The 24,034-nt window shown below is 30.1% G+C and overlaps 3 protein-coding genes and 1 pseudogene across 3 annotated transcripts; all 4 read left to right on the top strand.

The window, feature by feature from the left end:
• Nucleotides 1-1,885: 1,885 nt before the first annotated feature.
• On the top strand, nt 1,886-5,934 carry LOC100779588 (flavonoid 3'-monooxygenase). Its single transcript, XM_003525402.5, has 3 exons — nt 1,886-2,588; nt 4,432-4,872; nt 5,034-5,934. The coding sequence occupies exons 1-3, from the start codon at nt 2,145-2,147 to the stop codon at nt 5,682-5,684; spliced, it is 1,536 nt and encodes a 511-aa protein (XP_003525450.1). The 5' UTR covers nt 1,886-2,144; the 3' UTR covers nt 5,685-5,934.
• Nucleotides 5,935-9,643: 3,709 nt separating this feature from the next.
• On the top strand, nt 9,644-10,205 carry LOC100779062 (flavonoid 3'-monooxygenase-like; annotated as a pseudogene).
• A 4,793-nt stretch (nt 10,206-14,998) lies between these two features.
• Nucleotides 14,999-17,464, top strand: LOC100778531 (flavonoid 3'-monooxygenase). The gene is made up of 3 exons (XM_003525400.5): nt 14,999-15,638; nt 16,039-16,479; nt 16,640-17,464. The coding sequence occupies exons 1-3, from the start codon at nt 15,195-15,197 to the stop codon at nt 17,291-17,293; spliced, it is 1,539 nt and encodes a 512-aa protein (XP_003525448.1). The 5' UTR covers nt 14,999-15,194; the 3' UTR covers nt 17,294-17,464.
• A 2,432-nt stretch (nt 17,465-19,896) lies between these two features.
• On the top strand, nt 19,897-23,597 carry LOC100777999 (flavonoid 3'-monooxygenase). The gene is made up of 3 exons (XM_003525399.5): nt 19,897-20,464; nt 22,204-22,644; nt 22,847-23,597. The coding sequence occupies exons 1-3, from the start codon at nt 20,015-20,017 to the stop codon at nt 23,495-23,497; spliced, it is 1,542 nt and encodes a 513-aa protein (XP_003525447.1). The 5' UTR covers nt 19,897-20,014; the 3' UTR covers nt 23,498-23,597.
• Nucleotides 23,598-24,034: the final 437 nt, after the last annotated feature.

Genomic DNA, 24,034 nt, shown 5'->3' with positions numbered 1-24,034 from the left:
TTGAAATCCTTACATTGAAATAACATCTTTAGCCATTGAAATTCTTTTATGTATCTTCAGAAGAAAAATCTTAATTTTATGAAGCATTGAGTGTTGGTTTGTGTCCACTATGATATTAGTATAGAAAATCTATTAACATGTTGATTAATCTTTTTAAAGAACTTGACGGGTTATGTTTAGTAGTTTTTTTTTTCAATCACATCTTTTTCTTTCACAAGGTTTAAATTATAGATTTTGTTTTAAGGGAACTGAGTCCATATCACTTAGATCAATGATTTATTGATAAATATTATTTATTTATTGTTGTTAAAGGAGAAAAATAAAAGTAACAAATTGGATCTTTAATTTAATTTAAGGAATGCTTAAATAAACTTTTCTAAAATATCTATAAAAAATAAATAAGAAAGAAAAAATAAAACAAGTATTTCTATAAGCTAAAATTATTAGTTTGTTTATAAGAGAAGAATGATTGTGCACTGATATAATTATAAATTTTTACGATCATTTTATCACAATTCACCTTACAACTTACCATGTATGGTAAGTTTTGTTGAATTTTAAAATAATTATTTAAAAGTAATTCAAACAATAATATATGATTAAATGATAATATAAAATTATTTTATACCATAGGTACATAAACATTAAACTTTATTTATAAGTTAAAGAATAATTTTTGGAAAAGCTAATAAAAAACTTTTACAAATTAATTTAAGAAAAGTTATACATTGATAATATAAATTTTTTTACACAGATTTAATGACAACTCATCATATATAATAAGTTTGATAACTTTTAATATAATTATCTTAAAATAATTTAAACATAATTTATGTTCGAAAGAAAAGGTAAAAATTTTACCGTGTATAAATATTAAACTCTATCCAAATAAGTTAAGTAAGTTGTTATTATTTTTTGTTTAGATTATATTTATCTTTTAACGAAGATAATTCTATTTGAGTGGATATATTATTGTTAGTCTTAGTCTTACGTAATGGCTTGATTTACCGAAATGAGAAAGTTGAAAAATATTTTATTTTACGAGAAGTTGAAAAAAAATTCTCAAACTATGAATGTATTCAATGTTGAATATTAAGTGTGACGCGCACACAATATATGAAAGCAAAAAAGAAAGAGAGAATTTTGTTTATAACGAAAGAGAGAAATTTTTAAATGCTTGAACATTAAATGAAATTTAGAATTCTTGAATTAAAATTAATTAAGTTTCTTTTATAAAAGCCTAAAAAAATTATAAAAGATTTTGGTTTAAAAAAAATATAAAAAATTCAAAATTTATTTAATAAAATATTTAAACAATAAATTTCAGTTTCTAAATTGTCCTGAAAATTAATTTTTCATTGTGTTTGAATAAATTAATTAAATTTTTAGTTTGGAAAGGCAATTCAATGTTTACAATATGCAAAATTTATTTTTTAAATGTATATTTAAAAATTGAAATTTTAATATTAAACTATATGAAGATAAACATCAGCCAATTTTTAAATATTTATTAATTAAAAATAACAAATATTGATATTTTTATATCAATATTAGAGAAAAGAAATAGAGGAAAAATAAGATAGAAATGCGATAGAAAGGGAGCAAAAACTAGAGGGTGAAAGACATGGGGAGAGAAGAGACAGATGGGAGAGAGAAACATTGGAGATAGATAGATGGAGAAGAAAGAAGAGACAAGACAACGGGAGAGAGTATGAACATTTTCAAATTTTTATTTTTATGTGAAATTTAAAATTCTATAATTTAAAATATCAAAATACTTTCATAAATTCATATTTTTTTTAAAAATAATAATCTAAATTCTCTATCCGAATAAAATATTTTAAATCCTCTATAATAATAAAAAAAAACTCTCGTAGAAATCTTCATGTAAACACAAGTTCGCTTAAAATACTTCTTCATTCATACACAGCCTCAATAAGTTGAGTGCCGAACATTGAGTCCTACGTTGTTAACGCACACAATATCTTTTTCCTTTCATTAATCTTTTCAAACTATATATACCGATGGAGGAGGTTGTGTTGTTTTTGTGACACGATCGGCCTATCAGCACAATAGTATTAGGTTCAGAGCATATATACCCCGTTGTTTAAAGCACGATACAAAACAACACATAATCTATATCCATGTCTCCTTGGGTTATAGCCGTAGCCACTATCGTAGCAGCAATCCTTATTTACCGGGTTTTGAAGCACATTGCCGGGCCTTCATTACCTCTGCCACCAGGGCCCAGGCCATGGCCCATCGTTGGAAACTTGCCCCACATGGGCCCTGCGCCACACCAGGGCCTGGCAGCCTTGGCTAAGACTCATGGGCCGCTCATGCACCTCCGGTTGGGCTTCGTCCACGTGGTGGTGGCTGCCTCCGCCGCCGTGGCGGAGCAGTTCTTGAAGGTCCACGACGCCAATTTTTGCAACCGTCCATATAACTTCAGGACCACATACATGACCTATAACAAAAAAGACATTGCTTTTTATCCCTACGGACCACGGTGGCGGTTCCTACGCAAAATATGTACCGTTCACATGTTCTCCGGCAAGGCCATGGACAATTTTAGTCAACTGCGACAGGTGAGCATCATTTCGATCAGCCATATATTTTTTTTTCATCATAGAAATATTTAAAGGTGTAATTAAAGAAATTATTGGTGAATGATGATCAATAAGGGTGAAAATGAGCCAAGCCAAGTTTTACTAGGCTTGAGCTTGACTCATTATCTGGCATAAACTTTTTTTTAAGCTCGGTTCGACTTATATAAAAGTCTGGCTTGCCCACGAACCTATTTAAAAGTCTTGATTAATTAATTATTTTAAAACCTAGTGAAATACTAACTAAAAAAAGAAACTTATAAAATTTCGTAAAGTAATGTACAAATCCAAAAATAATTGATAAACAATCATATTGAAGTCAAAAAATAGCATAATATTAAAAAATGTATGGATTAGAGATGATTTACCGAAAATGAATTTTATTCTACGTGAACAGTGTGCATGAACAGTCATAAAAACTGAAATTCTAAAATCCTAGAATTATTCTCCTCTTCGAAAAAAAACTCCCTAAACTAAAAACTTGGTGCTGTTATATAAGTCCTCAGCCTCAAAGCTTACAAATCTATTTTAAGTCCAAGCGCATAAACGAAATAAAATAAAATCTGGACAAGATAAGATGGGATGAAATAAAATCTGGATGAAATAAAATCTAGATAGAATAAAATCTGAATAAAATAAAATCTAAATAGAATAAAATCTGGATAAAATAAAATTTGATAAAATAAAGTTATTATTATTATTATTATTATTATTAGTTAGCTTAACAAGTTTTTTTTATGATTTGAGCTTGGCCTTTTTATCTAAAAAGACTTTTTAAAAAGCTTGAGGTTGACCTTTATAGTAAACAAGTCAAGCCGAGCTTTACATAGGCCGAGCTGAAGGTCCTCAGCAAGTTGCTCGGCTCATCTCCACTCCTAATTATCAACATGACACAAATTCAACATTATTAAGGAAAATGCATAAATAACATTAAAAAAACAGAAAATTTTACTGTGGGGTTTGTATACCTGCACCACAAACTCTTGATGCTTCACAGTAAAAAAATTTACAAGTAACATGAATAAGGAAAATGCTCACGATCGAGCTACAAAACCATTTTTGTCAAGATCAAGTGAAGATTGTTTTCTTTATATTAAACTTTTATAAATTTTTAATTGATACTTCTTGTTTTAACAAACAACGTTTGCTATTCGGTACGAATATTTTACGCTTGATATACGACAAAAGCTTATGTGGAAGTGACGAAAAATGGTTTTTGTACTAAACATTTCTCAAATAATATTTCCCTAAAAAGAATAATATTCGGGAGAAATAATGTTTTATTTTAAGAGAGAAAGAGATTAATGAGAGAGACTTTATTTTAATAATACCTTGACTTTCAACTAATCATTGAGACAAATAAGGAAATATAAAAATATTAAGCCTAAAAGATAAACACAAGTAAACAAGAACTAACTATTATTACAAGCACTTGGAACAAGTATTCATGCATCCAAAGAGCAAAAAATTTCATATTTTCGTATTAGTTGTTTTCAAATTTATCTTATATCTTTACTTAAAAAAATATTATATAATTGTAAAATGGCATCATTTGCTCTTTTTATTTATTAGTGTCGTGACATTTTACAAAATAAATGTAAAAAGCATTAAAAAAAAATGTACTAGTATACATGAAAGAAACATTTTTTACGGAAGTAAAAATATGACCAATAAGAGAACAGACATCGACATTAATTGAGAAAACAACAGTGGTAGACTACACGTTAAACTAGAAAGGAAAAATTAATGCGTCCTTTGCAGTCTATTTAATTTTTCAAATGGGAATAATAAAATAAATATGCAACTAAAATACTCACATATGCAGGAAGAGGTAGAAAGATTGGCATGTAATTTAACAAGATCAAATTCTAAAGCAGTGAACTTGAGGCAATTATTGAACGTATGTATCACCAATATAATGGCAAGGATAACGATAGGACGCCGAATTTTCAACGACGATAGTTGTAACTGTGATCCAAGGGCAGATGAGTTTAAATCTATGGTGGAGGAACATATGGCATTGCTTGGAGTTTTCAACATTGGTGACTTCATTCCTCCCTTAGATTGGTTGGACCTTCAAGGATTGAAAACTAAGACCAAGAAATTGCACAAGAGGTTTGATATACTTTTATCCTCCATTCTTGAGGAACACAAAATTTCCAAGAATGCCAAACATCAAGACTTGTTAAGTGTATTGTTGTCCCTTAAAGAGACTCCTCAAGAAGGGCATGAACTCGTTGAAGAAGAAATCAAATCAATACTTGGGGTATGTGCATTCTCAATATACAATAATTTTAAATCTCTTGATACTTTCTCTGCAATGATTCAAACATCTCACGAATTTAATTACTTTAGAAGAATTCAGTAATTCATCACCTATATACAACTCATGAAAAAATAATTACATATGTTAACTTATTTTTACAGGATATGTTTACAGCCGGAACAGACACATCATTGAGCACAATAGAATGGGCCATTGCAGAACTTATTAAGAACCCAAAAATTATGATCAAAGTCCAACAAGAGTTGACTACTATTGTAGGTCAAAATAGGCTTGTGACCGAACTAGACTTGCCCCACCTTCCTTACTTGAATGCTGTGGTGAAGGAAACATTACGTCTCCACCCACCAACCCCTCTTTCACTCCCACGAGTTGCTGAAGAAAGTTGTGAGATATTCAATTATCACATTCCCAAAGGTGCAACTCTCTTGGTCAATGTTTGGGCCATAGGACGTGACCCTAAGGAATGGCTTGACCCATTAGAGTTTAAGCCTGAAAGATTCCTCCCTGGTGGTGAGAAGGCTGATGTTGATATTAGGGGAAATAACTTTGAGGTTATACCCTTTGGTGCTGGGCGTAGAATATGTGTGGGCATGAGCTTAGGCATAAAGGTGGTTCAACTACTCATTGCTTCCCTAGCTCATGCATTTGATTGGGAGTTAGAGAATGGGTATGACCCAAAAAAGCTCAACATGGATGAAGCATATGGTCTCACCCTCCAAAGAGCGGTGCCTCTTTCCATCCACACTCACCCTAGGCTTTCACAACATGTGTATTCATCATTGTCATTGTGATTTAGAGTTTAGCTTCCCTTAATAATATGTATCCAAGGAGTATTGCTTGTTAATAAAAAAAAATCAAGAGGGTGCTTTAATTTGTTATGTTTTGAAAAAAAAGTAGGAATTAAATAATTAATTACTATGTCTCAAACTTTGTATGAGGATGTAATTTAATTGAGACATGCAATGGTCATAAAATAATTATAAGTTTACGACATTAGAGAATGTTATGGAGTAATCAAAGGCAAAACTAATTATTCCAATTGGTCTAAGACTATATAAAGTTTATAATTGTTCTTTTTTTTTAACTAACATAAAGAGGGAGAATTTTTATTGTTCAAGTCAAAATGTATTCACATACTTATGAAAACAAAAGTTGCTTTAACTATTTGGAACACACGTACAAAGGACATTTTTTTGTTTCTTTTTTGTTATACCAATTTTCTTGCCTTAGCTATTTGGTATCACTTAATTCAAGGTAACAAAAAAAATATATCTAAATAATATTTCTATTTTTCTAAAGTAGAAAATATTTAAAAAATTATAATGTAGAGATATTTTTATCCTTTTTTCCCTTATGATATGCTCTTACTATTATAAATTTAGATAGTTCATAATCCATTTTCAAACTTAGCACACCTTAGCGTTTTTTAACCACCATTTACATGCAAACATGTAAAGTGCCTCTATTTTAAAAGAAAAAAAAAACTATGTTGTAAGACATATTTATGTTAGGTCTTCTTTACAAAAATATGAAAAATATTTTTTTTAAAAAAATCATATCCTAAATTATTTTATGATTATTATTATTATTACAATTGTATATGAAATATTTACAATATATTAATATTAATAATTAAATATTAGTAAGAATGGGAATCTAAATATCCAAATAGCGACAGAATTATTTCAGTCGATAAAAGTCAAAAGCTTTCTCGCCAAGGAAACCATTTCCGAAATTTATTGAGAAAATAGAGACTGAACTATTTTCTATCGCTAAACAAAAATGTATTGCCACCAGCATCTAAAATCTTTTCTGCATACTTGACATCATTAACTCGGTTAGCAACTGAAATCACATTGGTTGCTGACTCAAATAAATTGTTGGTCTCAAAATCAGTTGCTATAATTTTAGAATTTTTCATTTTAATGACGTTGTGACTGAAATTAGCGACTAAGGTATTGTTATTGATCATGCCCAAAAGTAGTTGCAGTTTTGCACAAATGACATATTATTATCAGTGGCTAAGTCGGTCTCTATTTGTGACTAAGTATTTTCAAGCTAAATTTGATGGCTAAATTCGGTTGTTATTCCATTTGAGATCTTCTAGAAAATACTTTTCCATAAATCTCTATTGAAAATATTTTCAAGTTATCCTTTTTCCTTTAGCCTTGAGCTAATGTTTAGCAAATTGCCACTCATGCTTTTCCAATTAACATATATGTGAATACATGTAATACATATGAAGATCTTCAATCCAAACTTGTGCTGTTACACGTGTGAGTCCAATATGAATAAGAATGAGAAAGTTAAGTACCATATGACAGAAAGAAAGACACATAAACTTAAATGTGTAGTGTTAAGTTTAGTTATGTGATTTGTTCATGATTCATTGATGAAAATCTTCTTATTATTTAACTCCCCTCAATTGTACATGTTTCATCAAGATCAAATCCTCCTTTCTTTGGAAAATGTTTTTTAATTATAATGTTAGTTTAAAATGACTACTTTTTTAAATTATATTTTTAATTTTAATATAATAATAAATATAATGTCGATTAAAATCGGTCGTACCACTATTTATAGAAGAAAAACGTTAATTTCAATTGAATGAAAAAGGTAGGATTGAGACATTTAAAAAAAATAAAGGATTTGATTGAAGCTTTTGAAAAAAAAAGATCTAATTAAATATTCTAAATAAATAAAGGGATAAAATTAATAATTAAGCCTTAAATAAAAAATCTAATAATTAAGACTTTTAAAAAAATTGGATCAGCAAAAAATATTATTGATCGGGTACCGGTAGTACTATTAAGTGATACAAGAACATAAAGTGTTACATATGTAAATCCCACCGTCATCACATAAAATATCCTGCATAATTTGCATAATTAATTCTTGTTGAGACCCATAATATACGTACATCAGGCTTTTAAACTAGTAGAACGTAACATCATTTTGTATAAAAAATATTTGGAAATTAATACAAGGATCTCTAACCAATCTCCAATTTGTAACTATAAACAATACCACAAAATTGTTTAAAAACAATATTTCAACTTCATCTTTAAATTTTTTAGCAAGAAACATATTAATCCTTAACAAAATTAATTAGTGGTGTTAGTCTTTAAACATTAATTAATATAACTTACATTTATAATTTTCGGAGATTATAATAAGATTCTCAGATTCTTAAGAATGCGTTGTAATAAAAAAAACATTCTTAGGAAAATGTTTGTTTGACAGTAAAAATCGTTTTTAGTTAAAAGCTTTCTAAAAAGAGAAAAAAAAAATAATTTTTCAACAAGCTAAGTAAATTTTGCCGGACAATAATTGAGCGTGGTTGAAAAAGTCACGGTTTTTGGAATGGAAGAACTATTCAACACTAATTCCATTAGGCAAAGCAATTAACTTAACATAGAAATAGTAAAAAAGTATGGTCAAGTTTAGATTAGTTTTTATTTTTCTGAGTTCTCCAACCGAAATAAACATTTGATTTTGAAATTTTAACAAAGTGTTTATAAATTTTTAAGTACTTATTGAAAAATTAAATGAGAGAATTTAAAAAAAAAATGAAATTCATAAGTTAATTTTAAAATAATTAATTTTTAATGAACAAAAAATATATTTCGGAAAAAATATTATTGATTTAAAAATTTAAAAGATTATTTAAAAACTAAATGTTAAATGGCAGTAGAATAGAATAACCAATAAATCATTAATTTGACTGAAATTAAATTTTGTCCCCTTTAATATGGTATCTAATTCAAATTTAGTGGATGAAAGGAATTTAGTTGGAATGAATAATCTTTAAAATAAATATTTTTAGGCCTTTTTAACCTATTAGCTTTTTGTCTTTATTTGAAAAAAAACAATGATTCAAGGAAAAAAATCATATAAAAGTGAATAGTGATCATGACTATTTTAAGAAAATAATTATATACTTTAGGAGGTCTGAAAAAAAAATCATGAATTAGATGTTTTTATGCAGCCGAACTTTTTATGAGCTCTGGAAGTATTATTTTTAAGGTTTTTTCATCCTACTTGACAAACATGACACTTCGTTGTTCTTAAACCACAAAATCTATCAATTGGTTCTAATTAACTCCGTCACAAAGTCCTCTCCTTGAATCACCAACTTTGTTCTGCCTCGTCATTCTCTAATAGGTACACCTCATGATTTGTGAAGCATGAATATGAGAAAATAACAGTGGTAGATTACATGCTTAACTAGAAATTAAGGAAAAAATAATATGTCCAGTTGAGTCTATTTTATGTTTCAAATGGGAATAATAAAATAAGTATGTAACTAAAATACACATATGTATATATGCAGGAAGAGGTAGAAAGATTGGCAAATAATTTAGGAAGATCATGTTCTAAATCAGTAAATTTAAGACAATTCTTGAATGTATGTACCACCAATATTCTAGCAAGAACAATGATAGGACGACGACTTTTCAATGACAACATTAGTAGTTTTGATCCTATGGCGGATGAATTTAAATCTATGATGTTGGAGCTTATGGTATTGCTTGGACATAAACTCCTCAAGGGCATAAAAGACTCCTCAAGGACATAAACTCCTCAAATCGGAGATGAAAGCAATCTTAACTCTTTTTGCAATGATTTGAATTAATTCTACAACACATGATGTTTGTATTTCTCACAAATTTAATGACTACATAAGAATTTAATCACATCATCACATATATTTAACTCATGAACAAATAACTACATATATTGAAAAATTTTGCGGGACATGTTTAGTGCAGGGATAGATACATCATCAAACACAATAGACTGGATAATTGCAAAACTTATAAAGAACCCAAGAATTATGGTCCAAGTCCAACAAGAGTTGAATATTGTTGTGGGACAGGATAGGCTTGTGACTGAACTAGATTTGCCCCACCTCCCTTACTTGCAAGTTGTGGTGAAGGAAACGTTACATCTCCACCCACCAACCCCTCTTTCCCTCCCACGACTTGCTAAAAATAGTTGTGAGATATTCAATTATCACATCCCCAAAAGTGCAACTCTCTTGATTAATGTTTGGGCCATAGGACGTGATCTTAAGGAATGGCTTGACCTATTGGAGTTCAAGCCTGAAAGGTTTTTTCTCGATGGTGAGAAGGTTGATGTTGACGTTAAAGGTAATAACTTTGAGCTTCTACCTTTTGGTGTTGGGCGTAAAATATGTGTTGGTATGAGCTTAGGCCTAAAGCTAGTTCAATTGCTCATTGCTACCTTAACACACATTTGATTGGGAGTTGAAGAATGGGTATGATCCAAAAAAGTTCAACATGGATTAAGCATATGGGCTCACTCTTCAAAGAGCAATTCCTCTTTCCTTCCACCCTCACCCTAGGCTCTCACAACATGTATATTCATCATTGACACCATGATTTAGAATTTAGCTTCTTTTAATAATGTGTATCAAAGGATCATTGTCTATTAATAAAAAAATTATCCCAATGCTTTATTTTCTTATGTTTTGAAAATATTGTTGATTATGACAAGTGATTATTTTTACACAATGATAATTTGAGATTTTATGATGAAATGTGATTTTAATTTGAATTTAAAATATTATTAATATATGTTTTTTATTTTAATTTAACGGTTAAAATTGATCATTTTTATTCTCACATAAAATGATTATTCTCACATCATACGTCATCCAACAACATGTTTTGCTTATTACTACACCACATGGATCATTCTAATTTTGTCATCCCATTTTTTGTGTGAACGAAGGTTTTTTTTTAATGTTATGTTTGTCATCACTAGCTAGTCATGCTAGCATTGGTATTTTATTTTTTTCAATTTAGAAAAAAAAATGTAATGAAAATCAAATTGACATAAGTTAGTGTAGGTCCAACCAACAGAAGGTTATATAACATCAACTAAGTTCACACTATTTTTTCCCAATCCTTCGTTCTGTTAATAAGACAATGGACCTGAAACCTTGTTGAGATTGTGCCTTTGAGATGCTGCCAAAGTGATTTTAGTTTGAATAAGTTAAATTTGTTATTTTGCTGTTATGAATATGTTAGTTTTTTATTTTGTTTTACTCATTACCGGTGACAGCTCCTAAAATCTTGGAACATGATTTCTATTCAGTTATTTTGGAATTTTTCAAATAGAACTCAGATTCAATGATATTAAAAAAAGCTCTAAGGTTTAAAATATATTCTTACATGGCCTTTTCTACTACTTTCTTCTTCCAAGTTTTCTTTCTCCTCAAGCAAAAACCAATTTTAGAACAATTTATTATCTTATAAGAGTTATTTTTTTTATGCATTTTTGTTTAGAGGTGTTACTCACATGTTAATTATTCTTTACTTTCTACGTCCGGTATACTTATAGTTGATGTAAAAATTATTTTTTAAATCAATTATAAATATAATCAATATAAAAAGTAAAAAATAATTAATATTGAAAGTGTCAATCAAAATGGCACCCACTGATACAAGATACAAATACCTCAGAAAACAATCACTCTAGATAAATTATTCTCATATTACACTATTTTGATAATTTGTTTCTTTTTTTCTGTCCTGCTTTGGTCAAAAACTCCACAGCAGCACCGAAGCAAAGTCGATCTAGAGTGAACACTCCCTTGAGTCCCTTTCAAGCCTGCTGCAACCTTTATTACTTCTCCCACTTGGGTTACCATGACCATTTCATAAGCCTTTGTTAGCATCGTAGGAAAACCGACGCTCAGGACTTATCAACCTTGGTCGATGCCGTCAATGTTTGGTACTAGTTTTGTTAATGAAACAACCAAAAAAAGAAGAAGAAGTAAACAACAATACCATTGCTGCACACAATTAGTAGATGTCTAAATTCGTTAAATATACCCACAGAAATTTGACTTTTTGAAAGAAATAAAATTTATTTTAGTGATTTTTACCCTCTAGGATTAATTTCATGATTTTTAGCTGTAAAAATATCTTACTAAAAAAAAAAATCTGAGTTTCAACTCTCATGTGTTATTACACCCTTAAAGTCGTTTGAGATCGATGGAAAATTTAATATACTTTTGTCAACATTGATATTAATATAAATATTATTTAGAAACTAATATAATATTTTCTAATCAATCACCATTTTGTAACTATCAAAATTATCACAAACTTATCTAAAATATACCAGTAAACGATTAACGATAATACTGACGGCATGAAATTCTCACAAGAAAGAAAAAAAAGTAATATACATCCCTCTATATAAACATTCAAATAATTATATTGAACAACAGTGTTTCTAACTGTTATTGTTTCACGAGAATATTTTAGATTTCTTTTTTAACGAGAGTGGTTTTAGGAAATTTTTTTAATCTGTTATCAAAATTTAATATTTTTTAAAAGAAATTATCATTAATTAAAATAATAATATAAATTATTTATTATAAATTTAAAATATAGTTCATATGTTAAAAAATATTTATTTATTATAAATTTTAATTCTAATATAATTTATACATTTAACCATATTTATTTATTATAAAATTTGATTATATAAAATATATATTTATTTTATTCAATATACAGACTAAATAATTAGTTAAATAATGAAAATAAATATAATTTCAAACAATTTCAACCGTAAGATGTATTGACAGCAGGTTTTCAACCGCAACAATCCAGGATTAACAAGATATTAGCTAGACTTAATGCATATTTGATTTGCAGTTGTACAGTATGCGTTTTAATATTAGATCCGATAGATAAAAATAAAAATGAAAGCAAAAATAAGAATTCTGATTCATTAATAAAAGATATTTTTACCTCAAAAGTTATTTTTCATCCATTTTCAAACATGCTCTTATGCACCTGACATCCCGAGCATTGGTTTTCCTATATATATCAAAATGTCAAACTATTAGTAAATGTCCAGAGTCATGCTATATCAATATTTCAAACTACTAGATGAGCTATGTACCCAAAAAAAAAACTATTAGCTAGATGAGCCAAATAAATGTCAAACTTTTATTAGATGCATTGTGTTGAATTGTTCGTTGATTTTTATTTTCTTTTTGACAAATTGTTGGTTGAATTAATTGATATAATATCCTTCACGGTAATAATTTTTTGGCAAGAAAACTAATAACACAAAAATCGATTCTCCTTTATAAAATAGGGATTTATATATCAGTAACTAATTTTGATAAATATTAGAACATATTCGTGTTCTAAATTTGAAGTTTTCATTTCATAAAACAAAAAAAAAATATCATATTCATGTATTAATTCTCCTTTGTAAAATAGGATTTTTCATTACGATAACGAACCCTTAACATGACAATCACCATATATTGGCCCTTATTTTTAACCACTATTTATATATTGCTACTATTAAAAAAAAAAATCCTTTTCAACAAAATGTGATTCTCTAATATATGTTTTTCCGTCCATTCTAGAGTGATTTAATTTGATTTTCAGGAGATGTTTTTGTTGTTGATGATGATGATTATTTTATACACAAAAAAGTACGGTCATTGACTAATTAGTACAATTAATATCTCTTTGATTCTTTGTCCATTTACAATGGTTTTTTTTGTCATTGGTGTGTATGCAGGTTTTTGTGGGGTTACAACTCATGAATGATGCCATACATTCATGACGGTCTCCATATAGCATGGTCCAAAGGAGGCATATATACGTGACTTAATTTGCGAGTCAGTCTCCAAACTAAGCAGCTAGCACTGCAACTCATTCAACAAGGACTTGCATTATTGATTCGATCATTATTGACTCTTTCAACACCCCTTAAGGGAAGAAAAAATCATGTCGTAGCTGATCACAGCTTGGCCAAGATAGGAGCATCTCAGGACACAATTTTGGTTGCTTATGACGTCTACCCAAATGCTTCTTCTCATCCTCTTTTTGTTAGGGCTAGTTAGTTAATCTTTTTCTGTCTTCGTGACACACACAAAAATACAACTATCTTTCTTTAAATGTTTATCAATATAAAAATATATTGTTGAATTTTAATTCATTAAAAAAATAATTAATTAAAAATACAATTTATAAAATTAAGTGATTATTTTGTCAAATCACTTAATGAAGACCATCGAGTACGTTAATCAAATAGTATGGATTATTTCAGGTTAATCAGAAGTCTCAAGTTTAAATCTTGGATCTCCAATTCTCACCGAGACAACTATGCTACCACAATGATTCTACTTAGCACAAATAAAATTACTTTCGGAAAAGAATATCTGTAGTCTAAGAAAAATTACTTAATGAAGTGGTGAGTGATCGTTTGATTGTCAACATGATTGTATTGTCAAAAGAGAACATTTTTACTTGACAACAAAGATACATAGTGAAAAAGTATAACAATAAAAAATGCTAAAAAAATTGTCAAGAAGGACTGAGGTGTTGAATTGAAGGTGTGCTACGTGATTACTCTAAAAATTATAAAATTTATTTTGTATATATATGAAAGAAATTAACACAAAACAAATTGTATAGAATTATATTTTTAATAACATTCTATAAAAAATGTAAATTACTTCAATATGCTATAATTATTATTTGTAAGTCTCAAGGTTAATCATTGATTATGATGAATTATACCAATAATAATTAATGAAGTGATTTAGAGTTTGAATCTTAACTTTGAATATAAAATATATCTTATTGAGATAGAAATATTTACTTATATAAATTTATTATTTTCAACAAAAATTAATTGTTGGGACTATTCATTACAAATATCATGATGAACCAAAAAAATGATGGATCATGTACTCATTAGTGTTATATGAAAAATTATTTTACATTAACAATACATATATTCTATACTCTATTTTTTAAAAAAATATATAGTATTATTATTTTGTATTGCATAATCTATTTTTTCTTAAAATATACATGAAAAATATTATTATTATCTTATCATATATCCGTCTATTTCACATTAATTTCTATAACCACCTCCTATACTTGAAACTAATGATGTTGACTTTTATGCATCCAACGGTGTAGAAAGTTGCCGTTGAAGGATTTCGCAGAAGAGGATACAGAGACGCGCCTTTAATGTGGCTTGATTTACAGAAATGGGTAAGCGCTACGGAGTACACACATGCATGCACATCGATCTCCTTTCTTTCATTGATCTTTTCAAATTTATTTTCTATATATATATACACACCGATGAGGAGGTTGTGCACTTGTGCTGTTTCTGTATAAGGCACAATATTAGGTTCACAACATAACATATATATTCGTTTTGAACCTATATATACACACGATCATACGTATTTAAAGCATACACCATAAGCTATATACATGTCTGCTTGGGTTATAGCCTTTGCTACTGTTGTAGCAGCGACCCTTATTTACAGGCTTTTCAAGCTCATAACTGTGCCTTCATTACCACTGCCGCCAGGTCCTAGGCCATGGCCCATCGTGGGAAACTTGCCCCACATGGGCCCTGCGCCACACCAGGGTCTGGCAGCCTTGGCTCAGACTCATGGGCCGCTCATGCACCTCCGGTTGGGCTTCGTGGACGTGGTGGTCGCGTCTTCAGCCTCCGTTGCGGAGCAGTTCTTGAAGATCCACGACGCCAATTTCTGCAGCCGGCCATGTAACTCCAGAACCACATACTTGACCTATAACCAACAAGACCTCGTTTTTGCTCCCTATGGCCCACGGTGGCGGTTCCTTCGGAAACTAAGTACCGTTCACATGTTCTCTGCCAAGGCCATGGATGATTTTAGAGAACTGCGACAGGTGAGCATCATTTTCTATTCATATTTATGTTGCATCTTTGCTTCAAGAATTTCACTGAGATTTGATATGTAACAAAATTACACTTCACCCCCCCCCAACTGACTTACAATTATTCCTAAACCATAAATTTCACCAACGTAACGTGCTCTAGTTAATTACTCCACCTCAAATTAAGTCATCTCCTCTAATCACTGACTTCATTCTTCCTCGTCATCTTCTAGTCTACTACACCTCATGATTTGTGAAGCGTGAATATGATAAAACAACAGTGGTAGACTATACATATGCTAGACTAGAAAAGAAAAAAAAATAATGCATCCACTTGAGTCTATTTTAATTTTTCAGATGTGAACAATAAAATAAATATGTAACTAAAATACATACATATATATATGTGCAGGAAGAGGTAGAAAGATTGACATGCAATTTAGCAAGATCGAGTTCTAAAGTGGTGAATTTAAGACAATTATTGAACGTATGTACCACTAATATATTGGCGAGGATAATGATAGGACGGCGGATTTTCAGCGACAATAGTAGTAATTGTGATCCTAGGGCAGATGAGTTTAAATCTATGGTGGTGGACCTTATGGTATTGGCTGGAGTTTTCAATATCGGTGACTTCATTCCTTGCTTAGACTGGCTAGACCTTCAAGGAGTGAAACCTAAGACGAAGAAATTGTATGAGAGGTTTGATAAATTTTTAACCTCCATTCTTGAAGAACACAAGATTTCTAAGAATGAAAAACATCAAGACTTGTTAAGTGTATTTTTGTCACTTAAAGAGACTCCTCAAGGAGAACATCAACTTATTGAATCGGAGATCAAAGCAGTACTTGGGGTATGTACATTCTCAAGATACTATAATTCTACATAATGCTTTTGTACTTCTCACAAATTTAATGATTACATAAGAATTCAATCACATGACCGTGTATATATTCAACTCATGAACAAATAACTACAAATATTGATCATTTTTTATTGATCATTTTTTATAGGATATGTTTACAGCTGGGACAGATACATCATCAAGCACAGTAGAGTGGGCAATTACAGAACTTATAAAGAACCCAAGAATTATGATCCAAGTCCAACAAGAATTGAATGTTGTTGTGGGTCAGGATAGGCTTGTGACTGAACTAGATTTACCCCACCTCCCTTACTTGCAAGCTGTGGTGAAGGAAACTTTACGTCTCCACCCACCAACCCCTCTTTCCCTCCCACGATTTGCTGAAAATAGTTGTGAGATATTCAATTATCACATCCCTAAAGGTGCAACTCTCTTGGTTAATGTTTGGGCCATAGGACGTGATCCTAAGGAATGGATTGACCCATTGGAATTCAAGCCTGAAAGGTTCTTTCCCGGTGGTGAGAAGGATGATGTTGATGTCAAAGGCAATAACTTCGAGCTTATACCTTTTGGTGCTGGACGTAGAATATGTGTTGGTATGAGCTTAGGCCTAAAGGTTGTTCAACTGCTCATTGCTACCTTAGCCCACTCATTTGATTGGGAATTGGAGAATGGGGCTGACCCAAAAAGGCTCAACATGGATGAAACATATGGGATTACCCTCCAAAAGGCACTGCCTCTTTTTGTCCACCCTCATCCTAGGCTTTCACAACATGTGTATTCATCATCATCATCTTTGTGATTTGGAATTTAGCTTTTTATAATAATGTGTTTCCAAATAGGATCATCAATTAATAAAAAAATAAATCCAATGCTTTAGTTTGCTAAGTTTTGAAAAGAAAGGTTGGGATAAGTGTAAGGATCCTACCAAACAGAAGACCCACTATCAATGAAATATTTTGAAAAATAGTTCGATTGTTAACGTATTTTTGCATCGAATGTATACCATGAAAGAAGAATACAATCACTTATTAGAAGTGACTAGTGCAAATAGGTTGTGCAAACTAAAAACAATGATGTAAGATATCGATCATGTTGCAAGGCCGAGTATAAAACTTTGAGTAGTCATGGGCGGGGAACTAGATGACCGAGAATAGATGGCCCCATGTGCAATTACTTAACCACATGCTCGTATTGCTCAAGGATAAGAAGAAGGCTATGAGGATAAAGGTAATTCAAGCTTTATCTCAACGCGACATAGGCTAGCCCACAATGATCGACCAAACACTAAGAAGATTAGTGAAAATGATCCTCACTAAGACCAAGTGTGCACCTCAAATATGAATCGAATAGGTTAAATATGTTAAGAAGAAATGTGGTGAGAATCACAAATAATAGACACATGATAGTAAAGGCAATAATGATTATAAGGTAATTTGGTTAAACTTATTTGATGAAAAAATATTTATTTTAATAACAAAAAGTATTTTTTTTAGTGTTTTGTCTAACTACTTCTCCTTTAAAAAAGAGGATAACTTTTGCTTATTTTAATAACCAAATCATATTTTTTATTAAAAAATAATTTTTTAAAAAATACTTATTTTAAAATTATTTTTAAAGCTAAACAAAGTATGTCCCCGATGATATCTGGAAGTTAACCGGCCTATAATTTGTTAACCATGTGTTTTGTTTTGACAATTTTAGAAATTTAATTTATGACAGTTTTAAGCTCTCGAATTCTAGATTAATTAACAATTAATGAATGTTTTAAAATATAATTTATGATTTTAAATCTCAAAATTTAGGGATTTAACATTGTCATAAATTATATTTATAAAACTACAAAAAAAAAAGAAACATAATTAGCCATGTTAGCAGGTTTATTGACGACAACTTTGAAGATCAAAATTTGTTATTTCTAAATTGGAGGACAACAAAAATTACTTTTAAATTTAAGGGGCTAAAAAATTCAAAGCAAATTTTCACATAATTTTTATTAGAGTGACGTTGCTAACATGGTTGTTACTAATTAGCCACATCAACAATGAACATACAATGAAGGACCAAAAGTAGTATTTTTAAAAAATTTGAAAACTAAAAAAATTAATTTAAAGGAGAAAAAGAAAAATGGCCTAAATTTAAAGGATAAAAGATGTTTAAACCTAAAAATTAATATAAAACTCTCTCACCAATTTTTATTTTGTATCTATGAACGTTACCACAAACTTATTTTTAAAAAATATTATTCAGTAATTAAGTTTTTAGTCTCTTAACTTTTTCATATTACAACCTGTAGTCTCTCAAAATATTTTTGATAACTTTTAGCTTTTCAATAATTTTTCGTCATTATTTTTAGTTTATTTAAAACTTTTTGTCCAATTTTATCTTTTAAGATTTATTTTTATTGCTCAAAAGTAGTACTAAATATAAAATAAACTAGGGATTAAAAATTAACAAAAAATTAACGAATAATTAAAAATTATATAAATTTTTTAAAAGGATTAAAAATTAAAATTTAAAAGAATTAAGTGACTAAAAATTTAATTAACGTAGATTTAACTATTTCTCTATTAGTTAGACTTATGCGCTCGACAGGCGTTGGTTTTCCTGGATCAAATGTCAAACTATTACCAAATGTCCAATGTAAGACTATGGGTAAATGCATTTTGTTTTGTAGAGTAATAATTGCCTATATCAAATGTCAAACTATTAGTTGGGGCAAAAAAAAATGTCAAACTATTAGTAGATGATGCATTGTGTTAAATTGTTGGTTGATTTAATTGATTATCCTTCATAGACTCAGAGTAATTAATAACACAAAACTCAATTGTCCTTTAACAATTAGCGATAGGAATGAAAAGGCCACTAACTAATTTTGATAAAGATTAGAAAGTGTACGTGTTCTAATTTTAAAATATCAAATTCATGTATTAATTGTCGTTGAACCATAGGATTTTCCATTATAATAAGGAACCCTTATATCATGATAATCGCCATATATTGTACCGATGATAATTAAAAACCTTATATTGAAATTGTAACATCTTAACCAATGAAATCCTTTCACCGAAAAAAGAAAAATTACTAGTTGGGTCTTTAATCTGGCATGCTGTATGCTATGCTGGGTGGTGCCGTGTGGACTTACATTATTTTGAGGGTGTGTATTTATTCGTTTTTTAAAATTTATTAAATTTATAAATAAAATCTTATATTTTTATATTTTATTTATATTTCTATAATTAAACTCACTAATTTTATTTTTTATAATTTAAATCTATTTATTTAGAATTTTAGATTCGTCACTCGGTGGGTGTTGGTTAATGGCTTGATTTACAGAATAAGGAAGTTGAAAAACAAATAGAAAACTCAATTATTGGATATATTCCAATTTCCAGGGTTGAATATTGAGTGTTTTGCACACAAGATATCCTTTTGCTTTCAGTGATATTTTTCAACTTTCTCTCTCTCTATATACCGATATGAAGCACGCTCATAAGTCATAACAAACACATAAGCTATATTCATGTCTACTTGGGTTATAGGCTTTGCTACTATTATAGCAGCGGTCCTTATTTACCGGGTTCTGAAGCCCATAAGCAGGCCTTCTTCTTCATTACCTCTTCCACCAGGGCCCAGGCCATGGCCCATTGTCGGAAACTTGCCTCACATGGGCCCTGCGCCACACCAAGGCCTGGCAAACTTGGCTCAGACTCATGGACCGCTCATGCACCTCCGGTTGGGCTTTGTCGACGTGGTGGTGGCGGCTTCCGCCTCCGTGGCGGAGCAGTTCTTGAAGATCCACGACGCCAATTTCTGTAGCCGGCCACTGAACTTCAGGACCACATACTTGGCCTATAACAAACAAGACCTTGTTTTTGCTCCCTACGGCCCAAAGTGGCGGTTCCTGCGGAAACTAACTACCGTTCACATGTTCTCTGCCAAGGCCATGGATGATTTTAGCCAACTGCGACAGGTAAGCATCATTTTCTTTCACATTTATTCTGGAATTTTTTTTTCCATGTCTCCTCCTTTAGACTTAATTCCGTTTGAGGCACTGTGTGAATACTTCTTCTAAAACGGAATTTCGAATCTTAATTCATCATTCGAGACTAATCTCTTTTACTATATTCAATTCGGTTCGTAACTTTATTTTGGATCTTATCCTGAAGATTTTCTTTAACATGAATGACACTATATTTTTCTCCTCAATTTAATGTTTTGGAACTTGTTTTCGACATTTCACGCAGATTCCCAAACATGCCTAAATTCCCCAGTCCCCACCACCGATCATAATAGATTTTAAGTTTACAATAACAACAATCAAATTTCATACGAACTTTCTAAGCCCATATTAGTGGATCGAAGTTAGTGAGCTACTTAAATTGAAGTCACTGTCACTTTTCCCACTAGCTAGTTTTTTTGGCTTTATATTATTATATATTAAATATAGAGCATAGAGTGGTTCTAGTAAAAAATAAAATAGAATGTCTAACGTTCAAAGTTCCCATTCGCTGATTTAACCGGCTGCTGGTATAAGTGAAATTAATGAATAATCTCATCAATAAAGAATTGAAATTTTCTTATCATAGAAATACTTAAAGGCGAAATTAAAGAAAATATTGATGATCAACACGACACGCTAATTCAACATTATTGAGAGAGAGGAAATGTTTAAAGGCGTTATTGTTTTTTTTAATCTGCTTATTTTGTTTGTGTGTGTGTGTGTGTGACATCATGTTAAACGGAGGAAGATAAAGATTAGCTGTAATTACATTGTGTGTGTGGAAGTGTAATAGGACACTATTTTTATGCCTTACCATACTTTGATAAATCAGTTTCTTAGTGAAAAATATTGTTTTCTAAATATCTTCATGATATTTCATTAGCATTTAGATTATTTGAAGTTATTAAATATATTATAACATCATGTGAAGTGAGGAAAAAATCAGTTGAAATTTCATTGTGTGTGCTTGTATGAAAATCTAATAGGACATTATATACCTAAACATACTATGACAGATTAGTTTCTTAGTGAAAATATTTTTTTAAAAAAAATACTTTCATGACATTTCATTGGGTTTTAGATTATGTTTAAATATATTTTAGTCTTTTAAACTTGAGATAAATTTAATTTTGGTCTTTTAAATTTAAAATTATTTTTCTAGTTCTTGTAAAAATTTTAAAGATAAGTTTGTTTTAATCATACTACCCGAACATTCTTAAAATGAATACTTGAAAGGAAAATATATATGATAGGATACTTGATAATAAGAATATAAAATCAAGGTAAGTTACCATGTAAACGACTTGTAAATTATTAGTCATGCAACCAAAATTTGTAATAATATTTGGGTAGAAAGACTAAAACAGTCATCTTTAATTTATAGGGATGAGAAAGATCAATCTTAAATTTGAAGAAAAAAATTAACTTATTTCAATTTGGAGAATCTAAAAATATATTTAAAATTTTAAAATTATTTAATGTTATTAAATATATGTTTTAAGTTGGTGAAAATATGATTTTGTTTGATTTTAGTTATTGTAAAATATTTATTATTTTTTAGATCCATACGATTTTTCTGGTATCCTTTTTTAATCCTTACCATTAATTTTATTTTTTACCTTTTTTTTATAATGGCTTCCATTGAGTCTATTTAGTTTTTTCAAATGAAAATAATAATAAAAATGTAACTAAAACACACATGTATGCAGGAAGAGGTAGCAAGATTGACATGTAAATTAGCAAGATCAAGTTCTAAAGCAGTGAACTTAAGACAATTGTTGAATGTATGCACCACCAATGCATTGACAAGGATAATGATAGGACGACGAATTTTCAATGACGATAGCAGTGGTTGTGATCCTAAGGCGGATGAATTTAAATCTATGGTGGGGGAGCTTATGACATTGTTTGGAGTTTTCAATATCGGAGACTTTATTCCTGCTTTAGACTGGTTAGACCTTCAAGGAGTGAAAGCCAAGACAAAGAAACTACACAAAAAGGTTGATGCATTTTTAACTACCATTCTTGAGGAACACAAGAGTTTTGAGAATGACAAGCACCAAGGCTTGTTGAGTGCATTGTTGTCACTTACAAAGGATCCTCAAGAAGGACATACAATTGTTGAACCAGAAATCAAAGCAATACTTGCAGTATGTACATTCTTGAGATTCAACAACTCTATATCTCTTAACATCTTTTGTAGTTATTTGAATTAATTCTACAACACAATACATACGATGTTTGTGCTTCTCACCAATTTAATTATTATTTAAGAATTTGTTCACATCATCTCATAAAATCGTAAATTTAATGCAATGATGACTAACTACATACATTAACCTAATTTTGTAGAACATGCTTGTAGCTGGGACAGACACATCATCAAGCACAATAGAGTGGGCAATTGCAGAACTTATCAAGAATTCAAGAATTATGGTTCAAGTCCAACAAGAGTTGAATGTTGTTGTAGGACAGGATAGGCTTGTGACTGAACTAGATTTGCCCCACCTCCCTTACTTGCAAGCTGTGGTGAAGGAAACTTTACGTCTCCACCCACCAACCCCTCTTTCCCTCCCACGGTTTGCTGAAAATAGTTGTGAGATATTCAATTATCACATCCCCAAAGGTGCAACTCTCTTGGTTAATGTATGGGCCATAGGACGCGATCCTAAGGAATGGATTGACCCATTGGAGTTCAAACCTGAAAGGTTCTTGCCTGGTAATGAGAAGGTTGATGTTGACGTCAAAGGCAATAACTTTGAGCTTATACCTTTTGGTGCTGGGCGTAGAATATGTGTTGGTATGAGCTTAGGCCTAAAGATAGTTCAACTGCTCATTGCTACGTTGGCTCACTCATTTGATTGGGAGTTGGAGAACGGGACTGACCCAAAAAGACTCAACATGGATGAAACATATGGGATTACCCTCCAAAAGGCAATGCCTCTTTCTGTTCACCCTCATCCTAGGCTTTCACAACATGTGTATTCATCATCATCTTTGTGATTTGGAATTTAGCTTTCTCTAATAATGTGTATCCTAACAGCAACTCTTGTTGGTAAAAACATTGTAGTTTATAATTGTTCTTTTCTTTTTGACCCTGAAAGACATTTTTATGAAAATATATCTATCTTTAATTAGCCATATATTTTATCTATCTTAATTCCTATTTTTTTACTATTTCAAATAAAACATTGAATATTATAATCCTTTTTCTAAAGTTTTCCAAACATCCATGTTGTTTATTGTAATAAAAAAAAATACTAAATTAGTTAAAAAAAATGAACTAATGTTTTTGAAATAAAAATCATTGAGTCAGGAATTCAAAGAAATTTCTTTTGCACTAGGAATTTTGTTATTGCTACGTTTTAAAAAAAAAATTATACAAAGATTCACAGTGAATATTTTGGCATTGGGATAACCATTCCACCCATATTGAATAAGAACAATGGAGTAAACATTTTATAAATAGAATTTCTATTGTTAAAGTGTATTCACTTATTAAAAAAAATTGTTTTGCGACTTTATTTATGTCGCATCTGA

Source organism: Glycine max, chromosome 5, assembly GCF_000004515.6.
Source record: "Glycine max cultivar Williams 82 chromosome 5, Glycine_max_v4.0, whole genome shotgun sequence".
NCBI classification, from domain to species: Eukaryota; Viridiplantae; Streptophyta; class Magnoliopsida; order Fabales; family Fabaceae; genus Glycine; species Glycine max.
Note: the sequence above shows the minus strand (reverse complement) of the source record. Positions and strands in the feature narration are given on the sequence as shown.

Bases quoted from the DNA above. Each gene is read 5' to 3' on its own strand.
- LOC100779588 (XM_003525402.5), top strand. From the start codon at position 2,145: ATGTCTCCTTGGGTTATAGCCGTAGCCACTATCGTAGCAGCAATCCTT. The intron at 2,589-4,431 runs GTGAGCATCATT...TCACATATGCAG, and splicing joins ATTTTAGTCAACTGCGACAG to GAAGAGGTAGAAAGATTGGC. The intron at 4,873-5,033 runs GTATGTGCATTC...TTATTTTTACAG, and splicing joins AAATCAAATCAATACTTGGG to GATATGTTTACAGCCGGAAC.
- LOC100778531 (XM_003525400.5), top strand. From the start codon at position 15,195: ATGTCTGCTTGGGTTATAGCCTTTGCTACTGTTGTAGCAGCGACCCTT. The intron at 15,639-16,038 runs GTGAGCATCATT...ATATATGTGCAG, and splicing joins ATTTTAGAGAACTGCGACAG to GAAGAGGTAGAAAGATTGAC. The intron at 16,480-16,639 runs GTATGTACATTC...CATTTTTTATAG, and splicing joins AGATCAAAGCAGTACTTGGG to GATATGTTTACAGCTGGGAC.
- LOC100777999 (XM_003525399.5), top strand. From the start codon at position 20,015: ATGTCTACTTGGGTTATAGGCTTTGCTACTATTATAGCAGCGGTCCTT. The intron at 20,465-22,203 runs GTAAGCATCATT...ACATGTATGCAG, and splicing joins ATTTTAGCCAACTGCGACAG to GAAGAGGTAGCAAGATTGAC. The intron at 22,645-22,846 runs GTATGTACATTC...CTAATTTTGTAG, and splicing joins AAATCAAAGCAATACTTGCA to AACATGCTTGTAGCTGGGAC.